Source organism: Sitophilus oryzae, unplaced genomic scaffold (assembly GCF_002938485.1).
Source record: "Sitophilus oryzae breed Bouriz unplaced genomic scaffold, Soryzae_2.0 scaffold_172_pilon_pilon, whole genome shotgun sequence".
Classification (NCBI taxonomy): Eukaryota; Metazoa; Arthropoda; class Insecta; order Coleoptera; family Curculionidae; genus Sitophilus; species Sitophilus oryzae.
Window position 1 is genome coordinate 7,774,194 of NW_022146424.1, and position 20,985 is coordinate 7,795,178.

Below are 20,985 nucleotides of genomic sequence, written 5' to 3' on the forward strand. Positions count from 1 at the left end.
TTATTTATTTATAGAAGATATCGAACTAAAATATCCACTATAATCACAATCACAGATAATTTTTTTTTTTTACTTTTGTTCAAAGCTATACAGTTTAAACTACTTACAGCGAACTCTAAATATTATTTTTGTATCTTTCTATAAAAAATGTCATCCTAAATCATCTCAGAAACTTTCCAAGTTTTTTTTATTTATTTACTTTTATCTTCTTATTTACTCATAAATAAAAAAAAAACATGAAAAAGCTTTTAGCAATTTCTTCGACTTAATCTTTCTAAATCGAAAGGATTTTTTTATCCAAAGAAAAAAATTAGATTAATTACTAAAATCGCTAAAGGAAAACTCGTAAACATTTTTTTTATTGTATCCTATAATTCGGATATTTTTTAAAAGACATCTTTGTGGGCTGAACTAATACCGAATTAATTCGTTTAACAAACTTTTTTCTTTATCCTCTTTGAGGAATAAGAAATAAAAAACTAAGTTAAATCATACTCTCTGTGAAGATTAGGAATGATACTATATAAACATGTATTAGTAATGAGAAAAGCTGTTCTTTTTGGACTCTGGATATGCATTTATTACAAGTATAGTCTGTCCAACGACAATATCCTTGACAGTGATAGATGTGTCTGTCATTTTAATTTCAAAGTAGTTTGTTTTATTTTACAAAGAAATAAGTTGGTACAACTGGAACGCATAACAGGAAATATACTTAAAACTTGAGTGACAAATGATTACTTGAAAATATCGTAAAAAAACTGTATAAAAAAAATGTAATCGAGTTATTTTATTTAACAAAAAACGGTATGTGTTAATACAAAACAAACAAAAACAAGACACCACATACCAAAAAATATACAAAAGAACTATTTGTTACATTCAAGCTTCATCAAACTTCACGCATTTATGATTATATTTTTATCAATATAACTTATGTACAAATAAAAATTTGTAATATTCCACAGGAATAAATAAAACAACATAAATAAAACAATCTATTTTATTAATAATAACACTTTTTATACCTTAAAGTTTGATCTCTACCGTGCCCTTGTCAACCTCACGGTAGAGATACCGAGAGTCGTCGGTACAAATTTGAGATATCTGTCATAGGGCCGATAGGTAACTATGACAACAACAATCAACACGACGCTCATTGGCCGTACGTACCGATAGCTGTCGGTAACTTGCCGATACCGACGATTGTACAGAATAGCGCCCCTACAATCGTCGGAATCGGTGAGTTACCGATAGCTATCGGTACGTATTTGCATATAGTAAATATGTGTTAATTGTTGTTGTCATAGTTACCGATCGGCCCTATGACAGATATCGCAAATTTATACCGACGACTCTCGGTATCTCGACCGTGAGGTTGACAAGGGCACGGTAGAGAAACCGATTTTCGTCGGTACAAATTTGCGATAACTGCCATAGGACTGATCGGTAACTATGACAACAACAATTAACACATTTTTACTATATACAAATACGTATCGAGAGCTGTCGTAACTTACCGATACCGACGATTTTACAGAATAGCGCCCCTGGTGTCACCTTTATGACGTGACGGTCTAGCCTTTATTTAGATTGTTTTAATACTGTTATATGAATATTATAATAAATAGATGTATGAACAATATCTACATTATATAATATGATCCTATTTAAGGCTGAAATAATAATTTAATTTCTTAAATTGATAATTTTCATAACTTCCTAGTATTTCGTTGATTGTTAACCTATAAGAATACATAGGTAGCAACCTAAAAATAACTTTATTTTATGTATTTTTTTATCTTCTTTAATTTTCCTCTCTTGCAATTTTTCAAAGTTTTAAGCAGTTTTTCAGTTAACAGTGGCTTTTATAGAAAAAGTACCGAAAATCAAGATAGCGGCCATGATTTAAGGTTGTTATGCAAAACGGAGGGATGGGGACTTTTAGTGTGTTAATCAGGACACAAAACACTACCATTTGCCACCAGTCTCATCTTTATATTAATTTGTTCCGGGTCTAAGCTTAAATGCAGTGGCCTATATCGCGCTTGACCTAAGATTGTTGAAATGTTTCTTCCTTAATTTTTATATTCAAAACAATCAACTTGTACGAAAAAACATATAACAGTAGAACATTTTCGATGAACTGGGTTAAAACATGTCCTATTTTCAAGAGAAAAAAAAACTAAACGACAAAACAGTCACAATAAATTAAGTTCCGGAAAACTGTTTTTATCTCGAACTAAAAGCTCGAACGCGACCGAGGACCATCAGGCCGAATAAGAAATTCCTCGGAAAAAATCTTAATTTTTTCAACTGGAACGGGAAATATGTAAGTTTGAATAGAGAAAACGCAGGGCCGCAGCAGCGAGGATTAAGTGCTTCACTCTCCCCCTCGCGCAGAGCTTTGAAAAATATTTTCCTAGGCGACATTCATTTTCCTTTCTCATTTCGGCCGGGAAATATACTAAGATTTACGCTTTGATGGAACAGCGTATTTGTCAAAGTTTTATTCGCTTTTTAGGGCGTTTAGATGGCAGGCGAGGCGATAAAAACAAGCGATGTTTTGGATAATAAAATTGATGTTATTATTCAGAGATTATTAAAATTATGAATTTCAATAAATTCGGCAGAATTATTTTTAATTTAGTTTAATTAGTTTCCAAAAATATACACTCACCGGCACGAAAAACGAACACCTTAAAATTTTTATATACACTCACCGGCAAAAAAAACGGCCACTAAAAACTAGTCCCAATTTCAAAGTTGGGTTTCTCGCGAACCACTCATTAGATTTTGATGATTTTTTTTTTAAATTGTAAATGAATTCCTTCTTAACGGATGCTACGTCAGCAATTTTTATTCCGAATTTATTTTGAGCATATACAGGACACAACAATAAGACGAAGTTTTTTGACCAAACTTTGCAACACCCTGTAGGGTGCAGCAGCTATAGTAGCTATTGCTAAATCAAATCACATTGTAGCCTCATCTTTTGTGAGCATTTTGTTTTTTTAAACACGACATTATCTCTGTTTGTATTGGAGATACGCTGCTTTAAAACAAACGCCTCGAAAAAGCTTTAAGATCAAATCAAACATCAGAACGTAGATGTAAACTAACTAAAACATGAAAATTAAAAAAAGGTAAAGAAATTTTAAGGAACTAATATCTAGTGTCCACTGGCCTGGTGAAATTTCCCGTTTCCGTATACCGATTCCAGGCATCCTGGAATGTTGTTCGAAACCCTGGGTATAGGGTTTCGGCAGACATAACGTTGACTTCGGCCATCCCCAATTAAAGCCACAATACGAGCAACATCGTTACAGATAATGGCATTTTTTAATTTGACAACCGTTTTTCTCATATTGCAAATACTCATAAATTCGTTTTCGCCTATGTCGCTTTGATTATTTACACATAAAACTTTCTGCCTTTTCCGAGATGATTCTGAATTTTTCCGAGACGTTCGTTTTAAAACAGCATATCTCCAATACAAAAAGAGATAATGTGGTGATTAAAAAAACAAAATGCTCACAAAAGTTGAGGCTACAATGCGATTTATTTTAGCAATAGCTACTACCGCTGCTGCACCCTACAGGGTGTTACAAAGTTCGGGCAAAAAACTTCGTCTTATTGTTGTGCCCTGTATATGCTCAAAATAAATTCTTCTTCTTCTTCTTCTTCTTTTAGAAGGCGTATGTTTAGTTCCGGTTTCCTCCTCGTCTAAGCAACTCTTGCGAAGTTGACTGCCAACTGTCTTGCCAACGTTTAGGTGGTCGTCCAGTAGGTCTTCTGCCATGGGGTACGTTGTTGCGAATTATTATGGCCATTCTGTCGGGGCCCATTCTATTGACATGCTGGTTCCATTCTCTTCTCTGCCTTATCCATCTGACAACGTCGTTTGTTTGGCACTTTTCTCTTATGTCTACATTTCTCTGTCTGTCCCTCAATTTGTATCCAGTTATCATTCTTAAGGTCTTCATTTCAGTAGTTCGTAGGATTCTCTTTGTTACTGATGTTTCAGCTCTGGTTTCCGCACCATATGTCATCACTGGTCGTATGCAGGTTTTGTATATTCTTGACTTACATTCTGTACTCAAATGTTTGTTTTTCCATATGGGATATTTAAGATGTCCTGATATTGCGGCAGCTTTATTGGCTTGTTTCCTTACTTCTTCTTCCAGGAATCCTGAGCTTGTAATTTTGCATCCGAGGTATTCGAATGACATTATCTGATCAATAGTTTTGTTTTTTATTACCAATTTGCACCGTAGAGGCTCCTTTGTAATGGTCATGCATTTGGTCTTATTTGTGGAAATTTGCATGTTAAGTTTTTCTGCCTGTCTGTTAAAAGCTTGTAGCATTCTTTGGAGGTCGTCCTCTGACTCTGCAATAAGTACTGCGTCATCGGCATAGCATAATATGTTTACTTTATGCATTCCCATTCGATATCCTAATCCAGTATTCTTGACGGTTTTTATTACTTGATCCATGATTGTGTGAATAACAGAGGGCTGAGACTGTCGCCTTGGCGAATACCAGTTGTAGTTCGAAGATGCTGCGTTAAGGTAAAGTTTGTTCTTATTTGGGTTGTTGTGATTGTGTTTAAGTCCTTGATAAGTTCTGTGAGTTCTTTCGAGACATTACTGCTTTCCAAGATGGTGATGATGTCTTTTAGTTGGACTCTATCAAAGGCCTTTTTTAAATCGATAAAACATAGATAGGCTGGAGAGTTATATTCTAAGGATTTTTCAACTAGTTGCCTGAGTATGAATAGTGCATCGGTAGTTGATCGGTTTCTTCGGAATCCTTGTTGTTCCTCGCTTATTGGCACTATTGAGGAGATTTTGTCCGCAATGATCTTAGTCAGAAGTTTTAGCGAGGTGCTCAATAATGTTATTCCTCTATAGTTCGCTGGGTCTGTTTTATCTCCCTTTTTAAAAATCGGTATTGTTATACTTTGTTTCCATTCTTCTGGTATTTTCTTATGTTGTAATATAATGTTAAACAGTTTTGTGTATTCCTCTATGATAGCCGTGCCTGCGTTTTTTATTAGCTCGTTTGGTATTTTATCTTGATTAGGAGATTTTTTTTTGAAAGTTTCCTTATTGTCTCTTTCACTTGCTTGTAAGTGATTTGCGCATAATCTTCTGTATTATCTCTTTGGCTTGTCTCTTGTGCTTCCATTGGTAAAATAAATTCGGAAAAAAAATTTCTAACGAAGGATCCGTTAAAAAGGAATTAATTCACAATTTAAAAGAAAAATCATCAAAATCTAATGAGTGGTTCGCGAGACCCAACTTTGAAATTGGGTCTAGTTTTTAGTGGCCGGTTTTTTTTTGTGAGGAAGTTGAATGTTGAGGAAGCACAAGATTTATTTAGTTCAATGCTACAGAAAGGGTGATAAAATCACATACTTAATATTTCGAGTAAAATTGTTGTAACATTTATGAATTTCTTATTAATTTATGTTCATTTCCTTTGTAACAGGAAATGTTACAATATACTTATTGATTAAATTTAATTTTATTTTTAAACGGTATAGTAACAGAAATTAAGACAATAATGTTTTTTTTTTTAATTTTTTATCGATTTTTATCTTTAAAAAACTTACCAATAGTTGTTATTACCGTAAGGGAATACAAAAATGCACCTGCAAAACTCCATGATTTATATCCATAAGCATCATCACTGCCATCGTATCCTTTTCTTGTTAAATTTACAAAAATCTATAAAAAAAACATATGTATAATTATGTTCTATTACAATTTACTTATTGTTGTTTACTCTTTGTTTCCCACAAAATTTTAGAAAATATATTTACTGCTAATTTAAAAAAAGTAGTATGCGATAATATACATATATTTGATACCAATTAAACTTTTAGTTACGTAATCGAGGGCGCGATTTTTAATTTCATTGTTGCCACCCATGGACATATTCGGCGTGGGGCTAACAAACTGAAATTTATAATTCCCGCTGGGGATTCAACTTGTAGCTTTGCTGTAAAAAAATGTCCAGTTGCCACATTTATTTATTTATTTCCTGATATTGTCATTCGTTTTGACACTTTAGTTTTGTACTGCGAGTTTTTGATTTAAATGAATTGTTTTGTAATATTTTAAGCTTAAAATTTTTTACTAGCAGACCTTGCAGGCGAACCTTTTTCTTCTTAGAACCTCTGTTAATGTGAAGTAAACAAGATAGCTTAATAGCTGTAAAAAACTCATCACAACTTTATTAGAATATTTTGAACGGGAAAGCGGTGGAATGACCCTTTATGTGTCCTTTAAGTGCTGTTAAGAAGGTGAGTTTTGTTGATCTAAATAATTTCTGTTTATATATTTATAATTTATTTATTTTTGTTTCCTAAAATATTTTTATTAAAAGAAAATATGTAAAAGTGGGCAACGCTGTGCCGGTCAAGCTTAATCACGTGACTAAAAATGTATTTGATATAAACTATACAAGTACTACTAAACTATATGTTATATTGATTTGAGAATGGCCCTGATTTATTAAATTATATTATAACTAAAACTAAATACATACTTCTTGGAATCGAATCAGTTCTACGTCAATAGTATCACGGTACTCCTTTTCTTTTAACTTGACATTGGCATTCAGCTCCATGGTTATATTCCACAACTTCTTGGCGAACATAGTTCTATTTCCTATTGCATATAATTGAACTGGAATGGGCTTTCCTCGTTCCAAAGCTTGAATCATGAACGAACCAGCTATAGTATATCCTATCTACAAAAAATATCTATTTAATAAAGTTTATAAAATACATATACAGGGTGGTCCGAATTGCATTCGATAAAGTTCGGCAACATATTATACCTGGTGCGTCTCAAAAGTGGCTCACCCCTATAACTTTTTTATTTTTTCAGATAAAAAAACGAGATTTGGTATGTTAATGTATGACAAAAATTGGGATTGATTGACGTATTCAATTGTTTTCGGTAATTTCCTGTTTCACCGGAAATGACTACAACTTTTTTTTACTTTAGATTTCGATAAAAAATGACATTCTGAATCGAATGCCATATCATACAGGTTGTTAACTCGACAGTTACTTATAGGGAAACAAAATGGCAACACTGCCTATTGAGAGCGCATGCACTTATAGGGTTTTCTGCCGACTCGTCCCGTCGCGTCGTCTATCGACGAGCGGGCCGAGGTTGCCATATTTCAACCATAAAGCTCTTGCCGCGAGTAATAAACAAATTAACAACAGTATGTCAACTTTTGACATATTCGCTCAAAAACAAATTGTATTTTAAATTTCGATCTAGAGTACCATGGGTGTATTAAAAACACTAATTTATAATCAAGGAGCCTTGGAAAAATACATTTGATGGTCTAACGTTTTTAATGTTTTGTCCTGGCCGGTTAAAAGATGCCCAAATCGTATTTTTAATCATCAGTTTTTTCAAATGGAACAAGGATGCCTCTTAGTATATTTGAAAAAAAGCATTTTTTACGAATATTCTGATACCACACACTTGGTATTTCGAGTCAAATTGTCGTTATGAACCGCATTTTACAATTTCAAATAAACCATATGCAAAAATGTCAAAAGTTGACATATGATATGTCATTCTATTCAGAGTGACATATTCTATCGAATAAAGTAAAAAAATACCGAGGGTGCCATTTAAAAATCAAAAGTTGTAGTAATTTCCAGTGAAACCGGAAGTGGCCGAAAACAGTTGAATATGTCAATCAATCCTAATTTATGTCATATACTAACATACCAAATCTCGTTGTTTTATCTGAAAAAATAAAAAAGTAATAGGGGTGTGCCACTTTTAAGACGCACCCGGTATATAAAAATAAGTAAAAAAGCGCGTATGTCCTAAAATGCTTAGTTTCGGAGATACAGAGTGTAAGTTTCATTTTTATTTCGACTTTTTCTAAATAATTTTTGGATTAAAATTGGTGTCTGGGCAGCAGTATTTTTGGCATGATACATTTGATTTTGGTGTCAATATGATTCCTACTTGTATAGAGGGTCCACTTACACCTCGACTTACACATATTACAAATAGTTTGAAGAGTTATAACTTTTCGTCCGTACCTGTATAAAATTACTGAAAAAATACATTTACGACGTTTTTTACGTAAAAAAGGTCTCTTGGTAAAAACCTCTACGAGTATGGTACTCGAAATATTTGGAATCGACATTATCAATACCTATCATCATTGACATGAATTATACATGTTGAGTAAATAGTTATTAGACTGAAATAATAAATTTGTTAAGGCTCATTTACATTTGTCACTTTGGATGTACAACTTGGATGAATCATCCAAAGTGATAAGTATAAATTGCCTTTCATCACTGTTTCATCCAAAGTGTACACTAAAATTGAACGATGAAACAAGTTGACGGTCTTCCTACTTTTGTTGAAAGAGCGTTCAACGAACCGTTGATTCATCCAGATTAAACGGCAAGTGGAAAATGTAAACAGCCGAGGCCGACCCGTGCGGCTAACCTCGGAGAGGTGGCAAAACACTGGGAGATGTAGCAGCCTGCGGAAGATGAAACAGTGAACTGCTGCGAACTGGATGAAAATATGTAAACAAGGATGTTCAATTTGGATGAATTCAATCTAAGTGATTCATTTTGGTTGTACATCCAAAGTGACACAGTGTAAACTCTGCTTTAGTTTGTAGTTCAACAGAAACTGTTTTATTATAATTTTTTCGACGAAAAATTTATGATTAATAATTTACTATCTATCTTATATTACATATATCTTTATTTAATATTAAAAAAATTAAACGTTTCCAAATTTATCACTTCAGTCAAAAAACTACCTATCTACTCAACATGTTTATTTTTTGTCAATAATGACATGTATTACTATTTACGTTCTAAATATCTGGAGAACGGTTCCTCGTATCGATTTTTACCAAGAGGCGTTTTTAACATAAAAAATGACGGAAATGTATATTTTTTCATTAAGTAGTTTTATACAAGTACGGACAAAACGCTATTACACTTCAAAAGAGTTGAAACACATGTAGGCAGCGCTTCCTACAGGTAGCAGTTATAATTACATCGAAATCAAATTTCTCATATCAAAAAACACCAAGACACCAGCTTTTATGCGAATATCAACTACAGTTCAGAAATTACAACACTACAACCCGAAATAAAAATTCGTAATAATCACAGCCTGTTCATAACCAGCCTGTCGACATACGATAACTTGCATGGATATAACCTGCCTAGATATTCGCTTATCTTATACTATGTATCAGGTTATGAGCTGCATTGGGGGAATTTTCCATATCTTTAAAAACTGTATTTAACCTTTAAAAACAAAAACAAAAATTACTAAAGACATGTTTGAATGAGCCTGGTAACTAATTATTGGGACGAAAGTGTAATTATATTATTTAATAGAAAGTTCTGACCCCTTTTAGTTTAATAACAGCTTAAAGTTCGATCTGGCTGGAGTCTCTCTCTAATGAGTTGCCAAATTCGGGTGTAAACGCCTTCCAGTTCAAGCTTAAGTACTTTCTTCTTTATCTATGAAAAGTTCCTTAAGCGCTGCTTCATTTTGTGCTATAACACTTCAGTGAAATTTGAGCCAAGATTACTGATGAGTAGATAAAAGACATTCATATTTCATATTGACTCTCAATAATAATTTTAGGTAGTTTTTTATAGAAATCTGAATTATTGTTGACTAAATATACCGTATGATCGAATAAAAACGGCGTCAGCGATGGCTATGAAATGAAGATCGCTGTCATTTTGTATGTAAAATTAAATGGGGAATGTCATTGATGTTCATTTCCAAGCCACTGGACTCCTACGGTATTACTGTTAAATATAATTTCGATATAAATTTCGAATCTTTTATTGGATGGAACATGGAACGCTCTTTCCCTACTGCGTATAAGCATGTTGGACATATTATAAGCATATCCGTACCAAGAGCGGTTCTCTACATTGTTGGAACAAACCTAATGTAAACCTTTAAGACATTTTATTTTTATTTAAAGGTTAATCAAAAAAATAAAAATAACTAACGCTACTATGGCAATCGCTTCCTTGATTTTAAAGAACATAACATAAATGAACATAACATACGTAAACATTAAAAATAATCATACAGAAAGTTTGAGGATTGTTGGTTTTACCTTATTAAGTAATTGTTATCAGGTAGTAATTGTTAATTTTGAAGTTTAACTTGATATAATGTCATTTTAACAGAACGTCAACGGTTTTTGTAGACGTGTTGTAGACCATTGCCTGGAAACTTATATGGTGAAATTTTGATAAAATAATTTAGTACTCACTAAAAACACGGTATGTCGCTAGTGGTAGGAAAAATAATTTTTAGAGGTTACTAGTTTATTTGGTTGCCTGTGATATGCATATACAGGGTGTCTCCTAATTAATATAAAAAAAAATCGTTAGAAAACGGCTTAAGGCGGGCTCTTAATAAGTATATTTATTTTTTTCTCGGCAACTGTTTGATGAACAAGAAAAACTCAAAAGATCAATTTTGTTGAAAAAGGATGACCAGCCAAGAAAAAAATATATTTTCTTTAAAAAAGCAGTAGTGTACCATTTATGTTACGCAAAATATCGATGTTTTTAAAATTTTTAACACCCTGTAGATCAGAAAGGAAGTGCTTTAGACCCAATGGTTATATAAAAATTGTTTTAAGAACACATGAGGAATCACACCACAATTTTTTAGACTAATTAGAAAACACCCTGTATATTGTCAACTTGACAATGATTGTTGATAAATCAAAAAATACCTTTTCTGTGAAAAAAGCCCGATTTTCGGAAAAGGAAAAATTTTGGTTTTTATTGAATTTGGGTCTGCATCTGCAAATACCGGTATGTTTTTTAATATTCTATCTATCTAAATTTTAAATATCATAGTCAGAAATAGTTTTATTATTAATTAACTGTGGAAATGGTATAGGTACTTATAAGTTTCATCAAATATTGTGATTTACTTTCTACCTTATAGTCAAAATTTATATTTAATAAACTGTAAAATATATATATTCTTATGTTTTATTAAAGTTACTCTGATATACTAATATATCAGTGTAACTTTAAAACTAAATCCTTTGAAATCAAATATAAACATAAAAAATATTTACAGCAGAAATGGCGAAGGCGCTGGGATAAACGTAGTCTCTACTAAGAACACGGAGGGGCGCTTTGACACAAAATTTTACTATTAAGTTTCATATCTATCTTAATAGAAGATTATTTTCTTTTATCTATGGTTGTAGACGTACCTATCTGTTTAAAGAAAATAAAGTGTTCTCGAATAGTTGAATTTAAATATATTAAATAGTTTTTTTCTTTATTCTTTGTATTTTTTTGCTTCCGACGACGGAAAGAGATAAACTTTCCGAAACGTTAAGCATTTTTTTGTTCGTTAGGCGAATTTGTATATCTTTAAACCTAACTTCTGACAAGTATTTTCCGTTTGAGATTAACGCAGAAGTGTTTACATAAATAACTATTTTGTTTTGTAGATTTTCTTGCAGTGGCGATAAACCCATATAGGATTTTTTTGGAATATTTTTAGTGTCAAAATTTCACCCTTTCGATTGGCCGCTCCCGCTTTAAGCCCCGGGATCGCGCTGACATACATGACTATTTCATAATGGCTACACAAAAAGATACTTCACACAAAAAATTAGCCATGTAACGATGATAAGGTTTTTTATGTAGCCAGCTCTTAGACTATTAATCAAAAAAATAAAAATAAGTAACGCTATTATGATTTTACTTAAAGGTTATCTTTAAGTAAATTATTTAAAAAAAAATAATTTCAAGCAAGAAGAAGGTTTGCAAACAACGGGATCCTCATTAGACCAAGAAACTGTTTTTGGTGTCTTAAGAATTCGAACAAATTACGTACCACAAGTCCAATAATTCCTACGTTACTAAATAGAAAAGCTATAAAATTTCTAGCGTATTCTTTGCATTTTTTGAACCAAGGCCGTCTGTAGCGCCGCCCCTGTCGCCTCACTGACCGCCGCCTGTCCATCCTAGTACCCTGTCGCCATACCCAAGCGGCTTTGGTCAGCTACACTGCCACCTCATTATTTTTTTTAATTGGAATCTAGAAAAAAGAAGACTGCATTAGTAGAATTAGAAATTTTGGAAGAAATAAAGATAGGTAGATGTGGGCGTATCCGGCGTATCAGTATTTCTTACACGTTAAAATTACATTGATTTTAGGAGATATTTCTTGCATCTAATCCTTAATGTCTGTATAAAAATGTGTGGTATTTTCCTTGTTCTTTGATGATGATGATCATGATAAAAGAAGGTGCAGTTCTTCTTCAGTGCAGCGGTTCTTCAATAAATGTGAAGCCTCAAATTTATTGTCTCTTAAGAAAAAAAAACATTAAAATGTTATAATTAATAATAATAATAATAGCTCCCGTATATTTAACGCCTTGGGAGTAGCAAGGTACAGCTTGCCATGCTAGAGCCGTTCGGTATACAAGGAAGGTAATGTGGCTAGCACTACGCTTCAACCGCCTATTATTACCTCAGGATTGTGAATCCCTACTCATTTAAGGCTGAGTCGGCCTAGGTACCCAAACTATTTTTATTTTAATAAAAATAGTCGGCTGATGAAATGCCGAGTGTAGGATTCGAACCCACTACCTTGAGATTGGTAGACGAGAGCTTGTACCTCTACGCCACCGGGCACCTATAAAACTTTATAATTCTTTTCTTAATTCTGAAATGTGAGAACCTGCCCATCCTCTGCATGGAGGTCATTCTAGATCAATGACTAAATAATACAAGGACACGTAATGCCCATATACGGGGTGCAGCAAAATTTGTGATGTTAGAAGTCATTTTTTTGGATGTAACGAATTAGTCATCACCTGGTCATCAGCGACAATTTTAACGATTTTTAATAGTTTGTGAGTCTGTGTTGTATAAACTTTATTACAATGGTGATTAGTTGTTCAGCTTCCAAGTGTAAAAGTCCCAGCGATGAGAATGAGCCAGGAGTTTCGTTTTCATAGGTAAATAAACAGTCCACTCCACCTTTTTAGCGTTTTCTTTTTGAATTCGATATTAATTTTTCTGATATTATATGTAGGTACTTGATATGAGCTATAAGTACATTGTCGATACTAGTTTTGTACCTTTTGTTAACATTTTCATACGTTTTTTTTTCGTAATTAATTAGTACGATACCGCGGCATACACCATAGGCGTAGTCAAAACATTTATCAAAAATATATTTCATCAAGCAGCTAATTTAAGAAAAATATGTACCATGGAACTATTTGGAGGTATGGTAACAATTTGGTCTCGGGTATTATTAGTCTTTGTTAGCTTCTTTAATCATTGTTCTAGACCTCACACCACTGCACATTGTCATTAGTAGATACGGGATTGCGACAGTGATTAGAATACACCTGCAAAGGAACATTCCACTCCTCCAACTCCCAGTGGATGACATACCAAGAATGTACAACTAAGCAATGAACAACAAAACAAATTGGAAGAGTAAACGTTTGCTCAGCAGCTAAAAGATCATACGATAACGCGGTATACTGATGCTTTCAAAATCAAATCAGGAACAGAGATTGAAGTATTTGGGCCGAAAACTAAATACCCCAGCAGCCTTCAGGCATAAATCTACTCTATTGAAAGATGCGTATAACTTATCTTGAATACAATCTGAAACAAGAAATATTAATCTTCTCGGATAGTCAAATAGCCTTAAAAGTGATCAACCTTCTAACTATCAATTCAAAGTTAGTCAAGGAATGCCTAGAGAAGCTGAACAAATTAGGCAAAGAAAATAAAATCCTCCTACACTGGCTGCCAACCCAACAAGAAGTAGCAGGTAATGAAAAAGCAAACGATCTAGTTAGAAATGGAGCGAACACTCCATTATAGAATCGTTTTGCTTCCCAAGAAGAAACTTAAAGCGGAACTCAGCAAGCTGGAAGACTCCATCCGTAACATGGAATGGAAATCCTCCAAGGGTATAAAACATTCGACGAAATTTCTAGGAACTTAAAACCGAGAAAAATCTCAAAACTTTTCCTTCATTTAAGTAAGAACAATCTTCGAATTGCAACGGGATTTTAATAAGACACTGTCTCCTCAACGAACACCTATACAATAGGTTGAACCTGAGAAACAACGGCAAATGCAGATTCTATGGGGAAAATGAGGAAACATAAGATTATTCATTATCATTCACATTAGAATTACAAGATTCACATTATCATTTGTGCCATAAACTTTGATACGACTGATATCGAAGATAGAGAACTAACCTCTGTAAAACCGTCCAGATAGTGGCTTTAGTCAAAGCCCTGATACTGTATTATGAGATATAGGTCAAGAAAAAAGGACACAATTGATCTATAAGGTCGCGGTGATTAACTTCCCCCCTCCCATACAATCTACAACCTAAATACTACTACTGCCATTACTCGCTGACGAGTATTTGAACGCATCAGAAGATGGTCACGCAAAGCGTGATTTTTCATGAGCTTTTCTGTGACTGAAACGTGATGTTGTCTATCTACCACAGTCCGGACATTCAAAAATATCATTGCTTTATTACCTTTTTACTTTTTGGTCGTCGCTGCCACCGAGTTTGATTTAACCATTGCGTTTACCGTTGCGTTTATCGGCTGCTGATACCCAGCCATTCTGCATGTTAATCCCCTTTAAGTTTTTGTGGAAAATATCCTTGTACCTTTTGAGTTGTCCACCCGGCCTCCTCTTACCGTCTACAAGCTCACCGTAAAGCAGAGATTTTGGTATGTGGTTTTCTTACATTCTGCGTACGTGACCAGCCCATCTTAAGCGTGATTTTGTAATCATAACTTCAATACTCTCCAGTTAGCTTTTTTAAGGATCGATACGTTTGAAACATGATGGAACCATTTGATTCTTAAGAGTTGTCTAAGGTTTCTCTGTTGCAACTTGTTTAATGCTTTCATGTATCGGCACCCAGGTTTCCATTTCATATAACATGGTCTTTGTAGACTACCAAAAAGCCTTTGACAGCATCGAAACCTGGTCATTTCTAGCTGCAATGGAGCACGCGAGAATTGATTCCAGATATTATTCCATTATTAAAAATATCTATGATAGTGCAACCTTCCAAGTTAAATTAGATGATGACCTCAAAACAGAAAAAATACCACCCGGCAAGGGCGTGAGACAGTTATTTACACTGGCACTGGAAAATGTCTTCAAGAAATTAGAATGGGAAAATAGAGGTCTAAACATCGATGGGATACACCTTAGCCATCTGAGGTTCGCAGACGATATTGTCTTGCTGAGCACCGACATTCAAGAACTAAACACCATGCTAAATGAGCTAAATGACCAATCCCAGAAAATTGGCCTTAAAATGAACTTGAAGAAGACCAAGATAATGAGCAACAATATCCATAACATTACCGTTGACAACGTTATTATTGAAAACGTAGACCATTATATATATTAGGTCATAAAATCAAGCTGGGCAAGGAAACCCAAAATACGGAGATCAAACGCAGGATCCATTTGGCATGGGTAGCATTTGGAAATATGAGCGATATTTTCAAGGATAAAAAGGTGCCCATGAACCTAATGAAAAAGGCTTACGACAGCTGCATTCTACCTGTGCTTACGTATGGCTTAAAGACTATGGCAATTACCCGAAAAACAGCAGAACAACTACGAGTAGCACAAAGAGCCATGGAAAGAATCATGTTGGGAGTCACCATTAGGGAAAAAATACGGAATACCCACATAATTTAAAAAACAAAATTAATAGATGTCGTTAAAAGAGTGGCAAGTCTGAAGTGGCAATGGATAGGACATGTGGCAGGACAGAATCCAGACCGATGGCCCCAAAAAGTAATCCTATGGAGACCTAGGGGAACAACAAGAAGTGTGGGCCGACCAAAAAAGAGATGGGTCGATGACGTCAGGGCAGTGGCGGGAAGAAAATGGATAAGATTGGCTAGAGATCGCGAAGCATGGAAAAACCTAGAAGAGGCCTATATCCAACACTGGATGGAACCAGGCTGAGAAAGAAGAAGAGAAAGAAGATAACATGGTGGAGATTATTATTGTTTGGTACACTGTAAGTTTCGTTTTTGTGGTCAAGTCATATTTCTAGAAAACCCTGTCTTTTAATTTCCTCAATGCTATTGAGGCGCTGCTAATCCTGTGCTGCACTGCTAATTTCAGAGTAGATATTAGCTTTGCCCGAAATCAAACTGCCATGCCGAGGTAATTGAATTCCACTACATATTTCAATAGTTCTTTCCCAATTTTTATAGCATTGTTGTAATCTTTCGGGAGAGTGCACATGCTTTTAGTTTAGTCGATGTTCAGCTTAAGGCCCAAAGCCTCGTATACCCAGGTATATGTATTCAACATTTCTTGTAATTGCTGTAACGTTTTTGCAACTAGAGGGCAGTCACCAGCCTATTGAAGTTCTGTGATGAATTTTGTACATGTTTTTGCCCCGAGTCTTTTTATATTGAACAAACCACCGTCGTATCTATATCTAATGCCCAATCCTCCCTACTGCAGTTTGCTATGCACTAAAATGGAGAGCGTTGCCATGAATATGTTGAATAGTAGAGGCGCTAAGAAACATCCCTGCCGAACTCCAAACAACCTACATACAACCTAAAACCTAAATATAATTCGATACAAGTACGCCAATGCGTCGCCTATTAAACATTCATTGGACAAGTGCAAACTCCACGTGCACTCGAACGAAAATCGAAAATTTCATTACGAGCTGGCGGACCGAGGAGGATCTTTGAAAATAATTTCGAAATTTCTCGCGGGAATTGCTCATAGAAAATTCAGCCGTTCAGCGTTGACGGTCGTCGACGACGGAATTTTATCTTTCCAACGTCAATTTTTCTTAATAAAACGACAGAATAATCTTTTGTAGACGAGCAGCGTAATCGATCAAGTTTGTGCGCGAACGACAAATAGCATCGATTTATTTATTTTCGCTATTTTCGTGTTTAGGGCCTTTCAATTTATATCAATTTTACATTTGAATGGAATCTGTTGCTGATTGAATTACATCAGGTCGTATCGGTTACGATCGATATCTAGGATTGCTGCTTATATTAGAAGAATTCATTTTATTGCACGAAGTTTCCGAAAATTGCATAAAAGAAAAATGTAATTGAGATCTCTTTGAGAAATATCGTTTTGGTTTATTGAAGTGTCAGACCTGCAAGCTCACAGAAAACTTAAGTCTTTTTTTATTTAAATCATTGTAATAACTTATGTCATTTGATTTTAAGTCATTTTTCGAAAGCTGACTTAATTAACTTGTGATGAAAAAAATGATTTGTTATTTAAAATTTTATAAAAGGCTTACGTCAGATTTTTATATATTTTTATGATTCATTTTTAGCAGCAGCGTTTCTTTTTCACACACCTAGTATAGTACACACCATAAAGTAACTAAAATAAAAGAGTGTTTGAAAGGTTGTCTAACTTGGCCATATGTTGCATAGTTCAGTTAGGGCTACAAAGCGTCGCCACCTGCTACCTGTCACATGTCATGACAAGATTGAGAATTTGCAATTGTTTACAATTTTGTTCTGAATTTTGGAATTTTGTTATTATTTTGTGTAGCATATACTTTGTTTGTTAGTTTTGTGTTTGTGCGTACAGAAATTATGGAGGATGTTTTATTTCTCGAGGAACAAGAAACCTTATATTTCTCTATGATTTGAACTTTATGTTTTGTGCTATGTGTTTTGCCGTCATCATGTAATATTTTGTTCAGCCGATGATGTGATTTGAACACGATCCAGGAAAGGCTATTATGCAAAGCAAGTTCGATATGTAATGACATTGCCCATCTCTGAACTCCATGAACGTAAAACGAACTGACTATAAATTCGCGCCTTCATTTCACAGTGTTGAACATTTGCTATCTCAACTAAACTTCAACTGCTGAGTTTATAAATCCAACTTAAGGGTGAATTAATTTTTGATGATGCCTTATTTAAATTTTAAACGGTTATAATAGCATAGATTGCAAACCATGCGATCTTATATGCTTTGTTAGTAGCGTTGTTAAATACGTTTTATAATATACCCCAGTGCAGTTATGACATTCACCATGTTGAAATTGCAAAAATTTTTAGAAAGCTGCGACCATTGAAAATAGTTAGCCTTAGTAACCCTTATTAACATACTAAAAGTCCCCATTTGTCCGATGTGTGCGTCATCAAAAAAAATCCACCGCCATCTTGAATTTTGGTACTTTTTGGGAATAAATGTAAATAACTCGAAAACTGTGCGTTATAGCGAAAAACTTCAAGAGGTAAAAATTAAAGAGAATAAACAACTCTATCAACCGATAAAGAATAGTTTATTATTCTAACTCAGTGACGTACAAAAAAATTTTGAAAATCGAGCAATTTTTAAAATGAAACACCGAAATGCAAATTCCTAATTTTTTAAGCTTATTAACAAATAACATGGATATTTAGCATCAATTCAACTGAAATACAATCCTTGTGACATTTTCAAGAAATATTTTATATTGGTGGGTTAATAATATTTCAAAATTAACAAAAATTGTAAAAGCTATCCTTTACTAAATACATGTGTACTAATAATGTGCGAAAGCAGTCTCCACCTTGTCCCGGTCGGGGCTATTTGCACTTAAACCAAGGTCTTATTGTTACCATTTTGTAAACAACTTGTTTTTAAAAATACAGTGACAGTTTGAAAAATTAGGCTACAGGTTGGAAGAAAAAAATAAAATGTAATGTAAACTGGCGACTTTCAAATCGTTGCAAAAAGATCCTCATCTGCGACAAATTACATCTGTTTTTTTTAGATCCTGCAGCACAAAAATCTGACCTAGTCGAAGCTGAAAATATATTCTTATTTTCATTATATGGTCGACATAGGCTAGCAAAAGATTTAGATCAGTTGAGGTATTTTAAATATAAAGCCCTTACATCTCGTTAGGAACTTATAGTAAAAATTTTGATTTAGCTACCTTACCTCCAACAACTAACGCAACTGAAAATCATTATTATAGGACCTATTTATAAATGCAGTATTGGCTAAATAACGGAAAAGAGGCAATAGAATGTGGATGGACTAAAAAAACGGATACCTTAGTTCCAACAACAATGTCAAACGCAGTGGCACCAGAATTTGTATTGAAAATGATTTACTGTAATTGCAAATCTGGATGTAATAAACTATGTACCATTGCGATAAAAAAAGTAGTACAAGAATTAGTAGTCCCAGATGGAACTCCTGGTCTATAAGGATATTTGAATTATATTGATTTTTTTTTTGGATTTAGCCAACAACACTGTTTTTTTGTTTATCCCTAATGCATCTGCAATGTCCCTTATGGGAACCCCATTCCTTAATCGCGTAAATATAATCGATGTTTGCTCTGAAGTTAAAGGCATTTTTTAAAAATTACGTGACACTGACACAAGAATATAGACCAGCAGATTAAATCATATTTTGTTCTACTATTTTTTTTCATCGCAATGGTACATGTTTAAAATCCAATATGCCATGTTTATGCTTGTGTGGTAACTGTAATGGTATTTCTTGCGAGAACAACAAATATCGGTCGATGAAGAACAAATCGAATAAAATTGTAAATTTCATTTTTTTTCTAGAAATGACAGTTTGAAATGTTTGGTTACAAGTTGGCAACACATTTTTATTAAAATGGTCATAATTTGAATTATTGTTATTCGATTTGTAAGGGTATGTTTATAATATATTTATCATAATGAAAAAGTGTTCTTCTTAGGTTAAGATCGTAGATGATATTTATGTCAAAAAGACATTCGCAAGTAGTTTATTACATTTTTTTTTTCCAACCTGTAGCCTAATTTTTCAAACTGCCACTGTATTTTTAAAAACAAGTTGTTTACAAAATGGTAACAAAAAGACCTTGGTTTAAGTGCAAATAGCCCCGACCGGAACAAGGTGGAGGCTGCTTTCGCACATTATTAGTACACATGTATTTAGTAAAGGATAGCTTTGACAATTTTTGTAAATTTTGAAATATTAAACCACTAATAAATATTTCTTGAAAATATCACAAGGACTGTATTTTAGTTGAATTGATGCTAAATATCCATGTTATTTGTTAAAAAAATAGTAAAAAATTTAGTAATTTTAATTTGCGGTGATTCCTTTTAAAAATTGCTAGATTTTCAAAAAAATTTTGTACGTCACTGCGTTAGGATAATAAATTATTCTTTATTGATTCTGATAGAGTTTTTTATTCTCTTTAATTTTTACCTCTTGAAGCTATAACGCACCGTTTTCGAGTTATTTACATTTTTTCCCAAAAAGTACCAAAATTCAAGATGGCGGCCAATTTTTTTTGATGACGCACACATCGGACAAATGGGAACTTTTAGTATGTTAATAATGGTTACTAAGGCTAACAATTTTCAATAGTCGCAGCTTTCTAAAAATTTTTGCAAATTCAAAATTATTTGCACTGGGCTAATACTATACGTTAATCCAGGGTAAACCGCTGGTGTATTTTCGTGTACAGGATGTTGGCATTTTCGTGGTATTATTGGTATTTAATCTTCAATCTATCAATTTAATTTAGCATTTAACTGTAAGCATTTGAAAAGTGTACAATAGTTTATACTTTTCAAATATTCCGTTTTTAAAAATAAATTTTCATTATATTTTTTGCGGTTTTGATTTCGTAATATTTTTAAAAATACATAAAATTTGTTATTCACATTTAAACTGCCCGCCTTTTTTGTGGTAGGTAATGCAGATACCTATTTTGCCGATTACGTCTGTCATATTTCCATTAGTTCAGTTAGGCAGAATGAGTTGGAAGAAACAGCTCACAATAGAACTCAATGGAGAAGAATTGTAAACTTAGTTAACAGCGACAACCACAAAGTAAAGAGGCAACAAAGTAATGAGAT

General features: G+C 33.6%; 1 protein-coding gene across 1 annotated transcript in view; it reads right to left on the reverse strand.

The window, feature by feature from the left end:
* Window positions 1-20,985, reverse strand: part of LOC115881525 (potassium channel subfamily K member 18) — a 161,293-nt gene that overhangs the window by 43,148 nt on the left and 97,160 nt on the right. The window contains exons 2-4 of the mRNA XM_030899051.1: window positions 11,925-12,128; window positions 6,556-6,759; window positions 5,618-5,732 (exon numbers count right to left, since the gene is read on the reverse strand). Of these exons, the coding sequence (XP_030754911.1) occupies window positions 5,618-5,732; window positions 6,556-6,759; window positions 11,925-12,053 (448 nt within the window). The 5' untranslated portion in view covers window positions 12,054-12,128. The remainder of the gene's footprint in view (window positions 1-5,617; window positions 5,733-6,555; window positions 6,760-11,924; window positions 12,129-20,985) is intronic.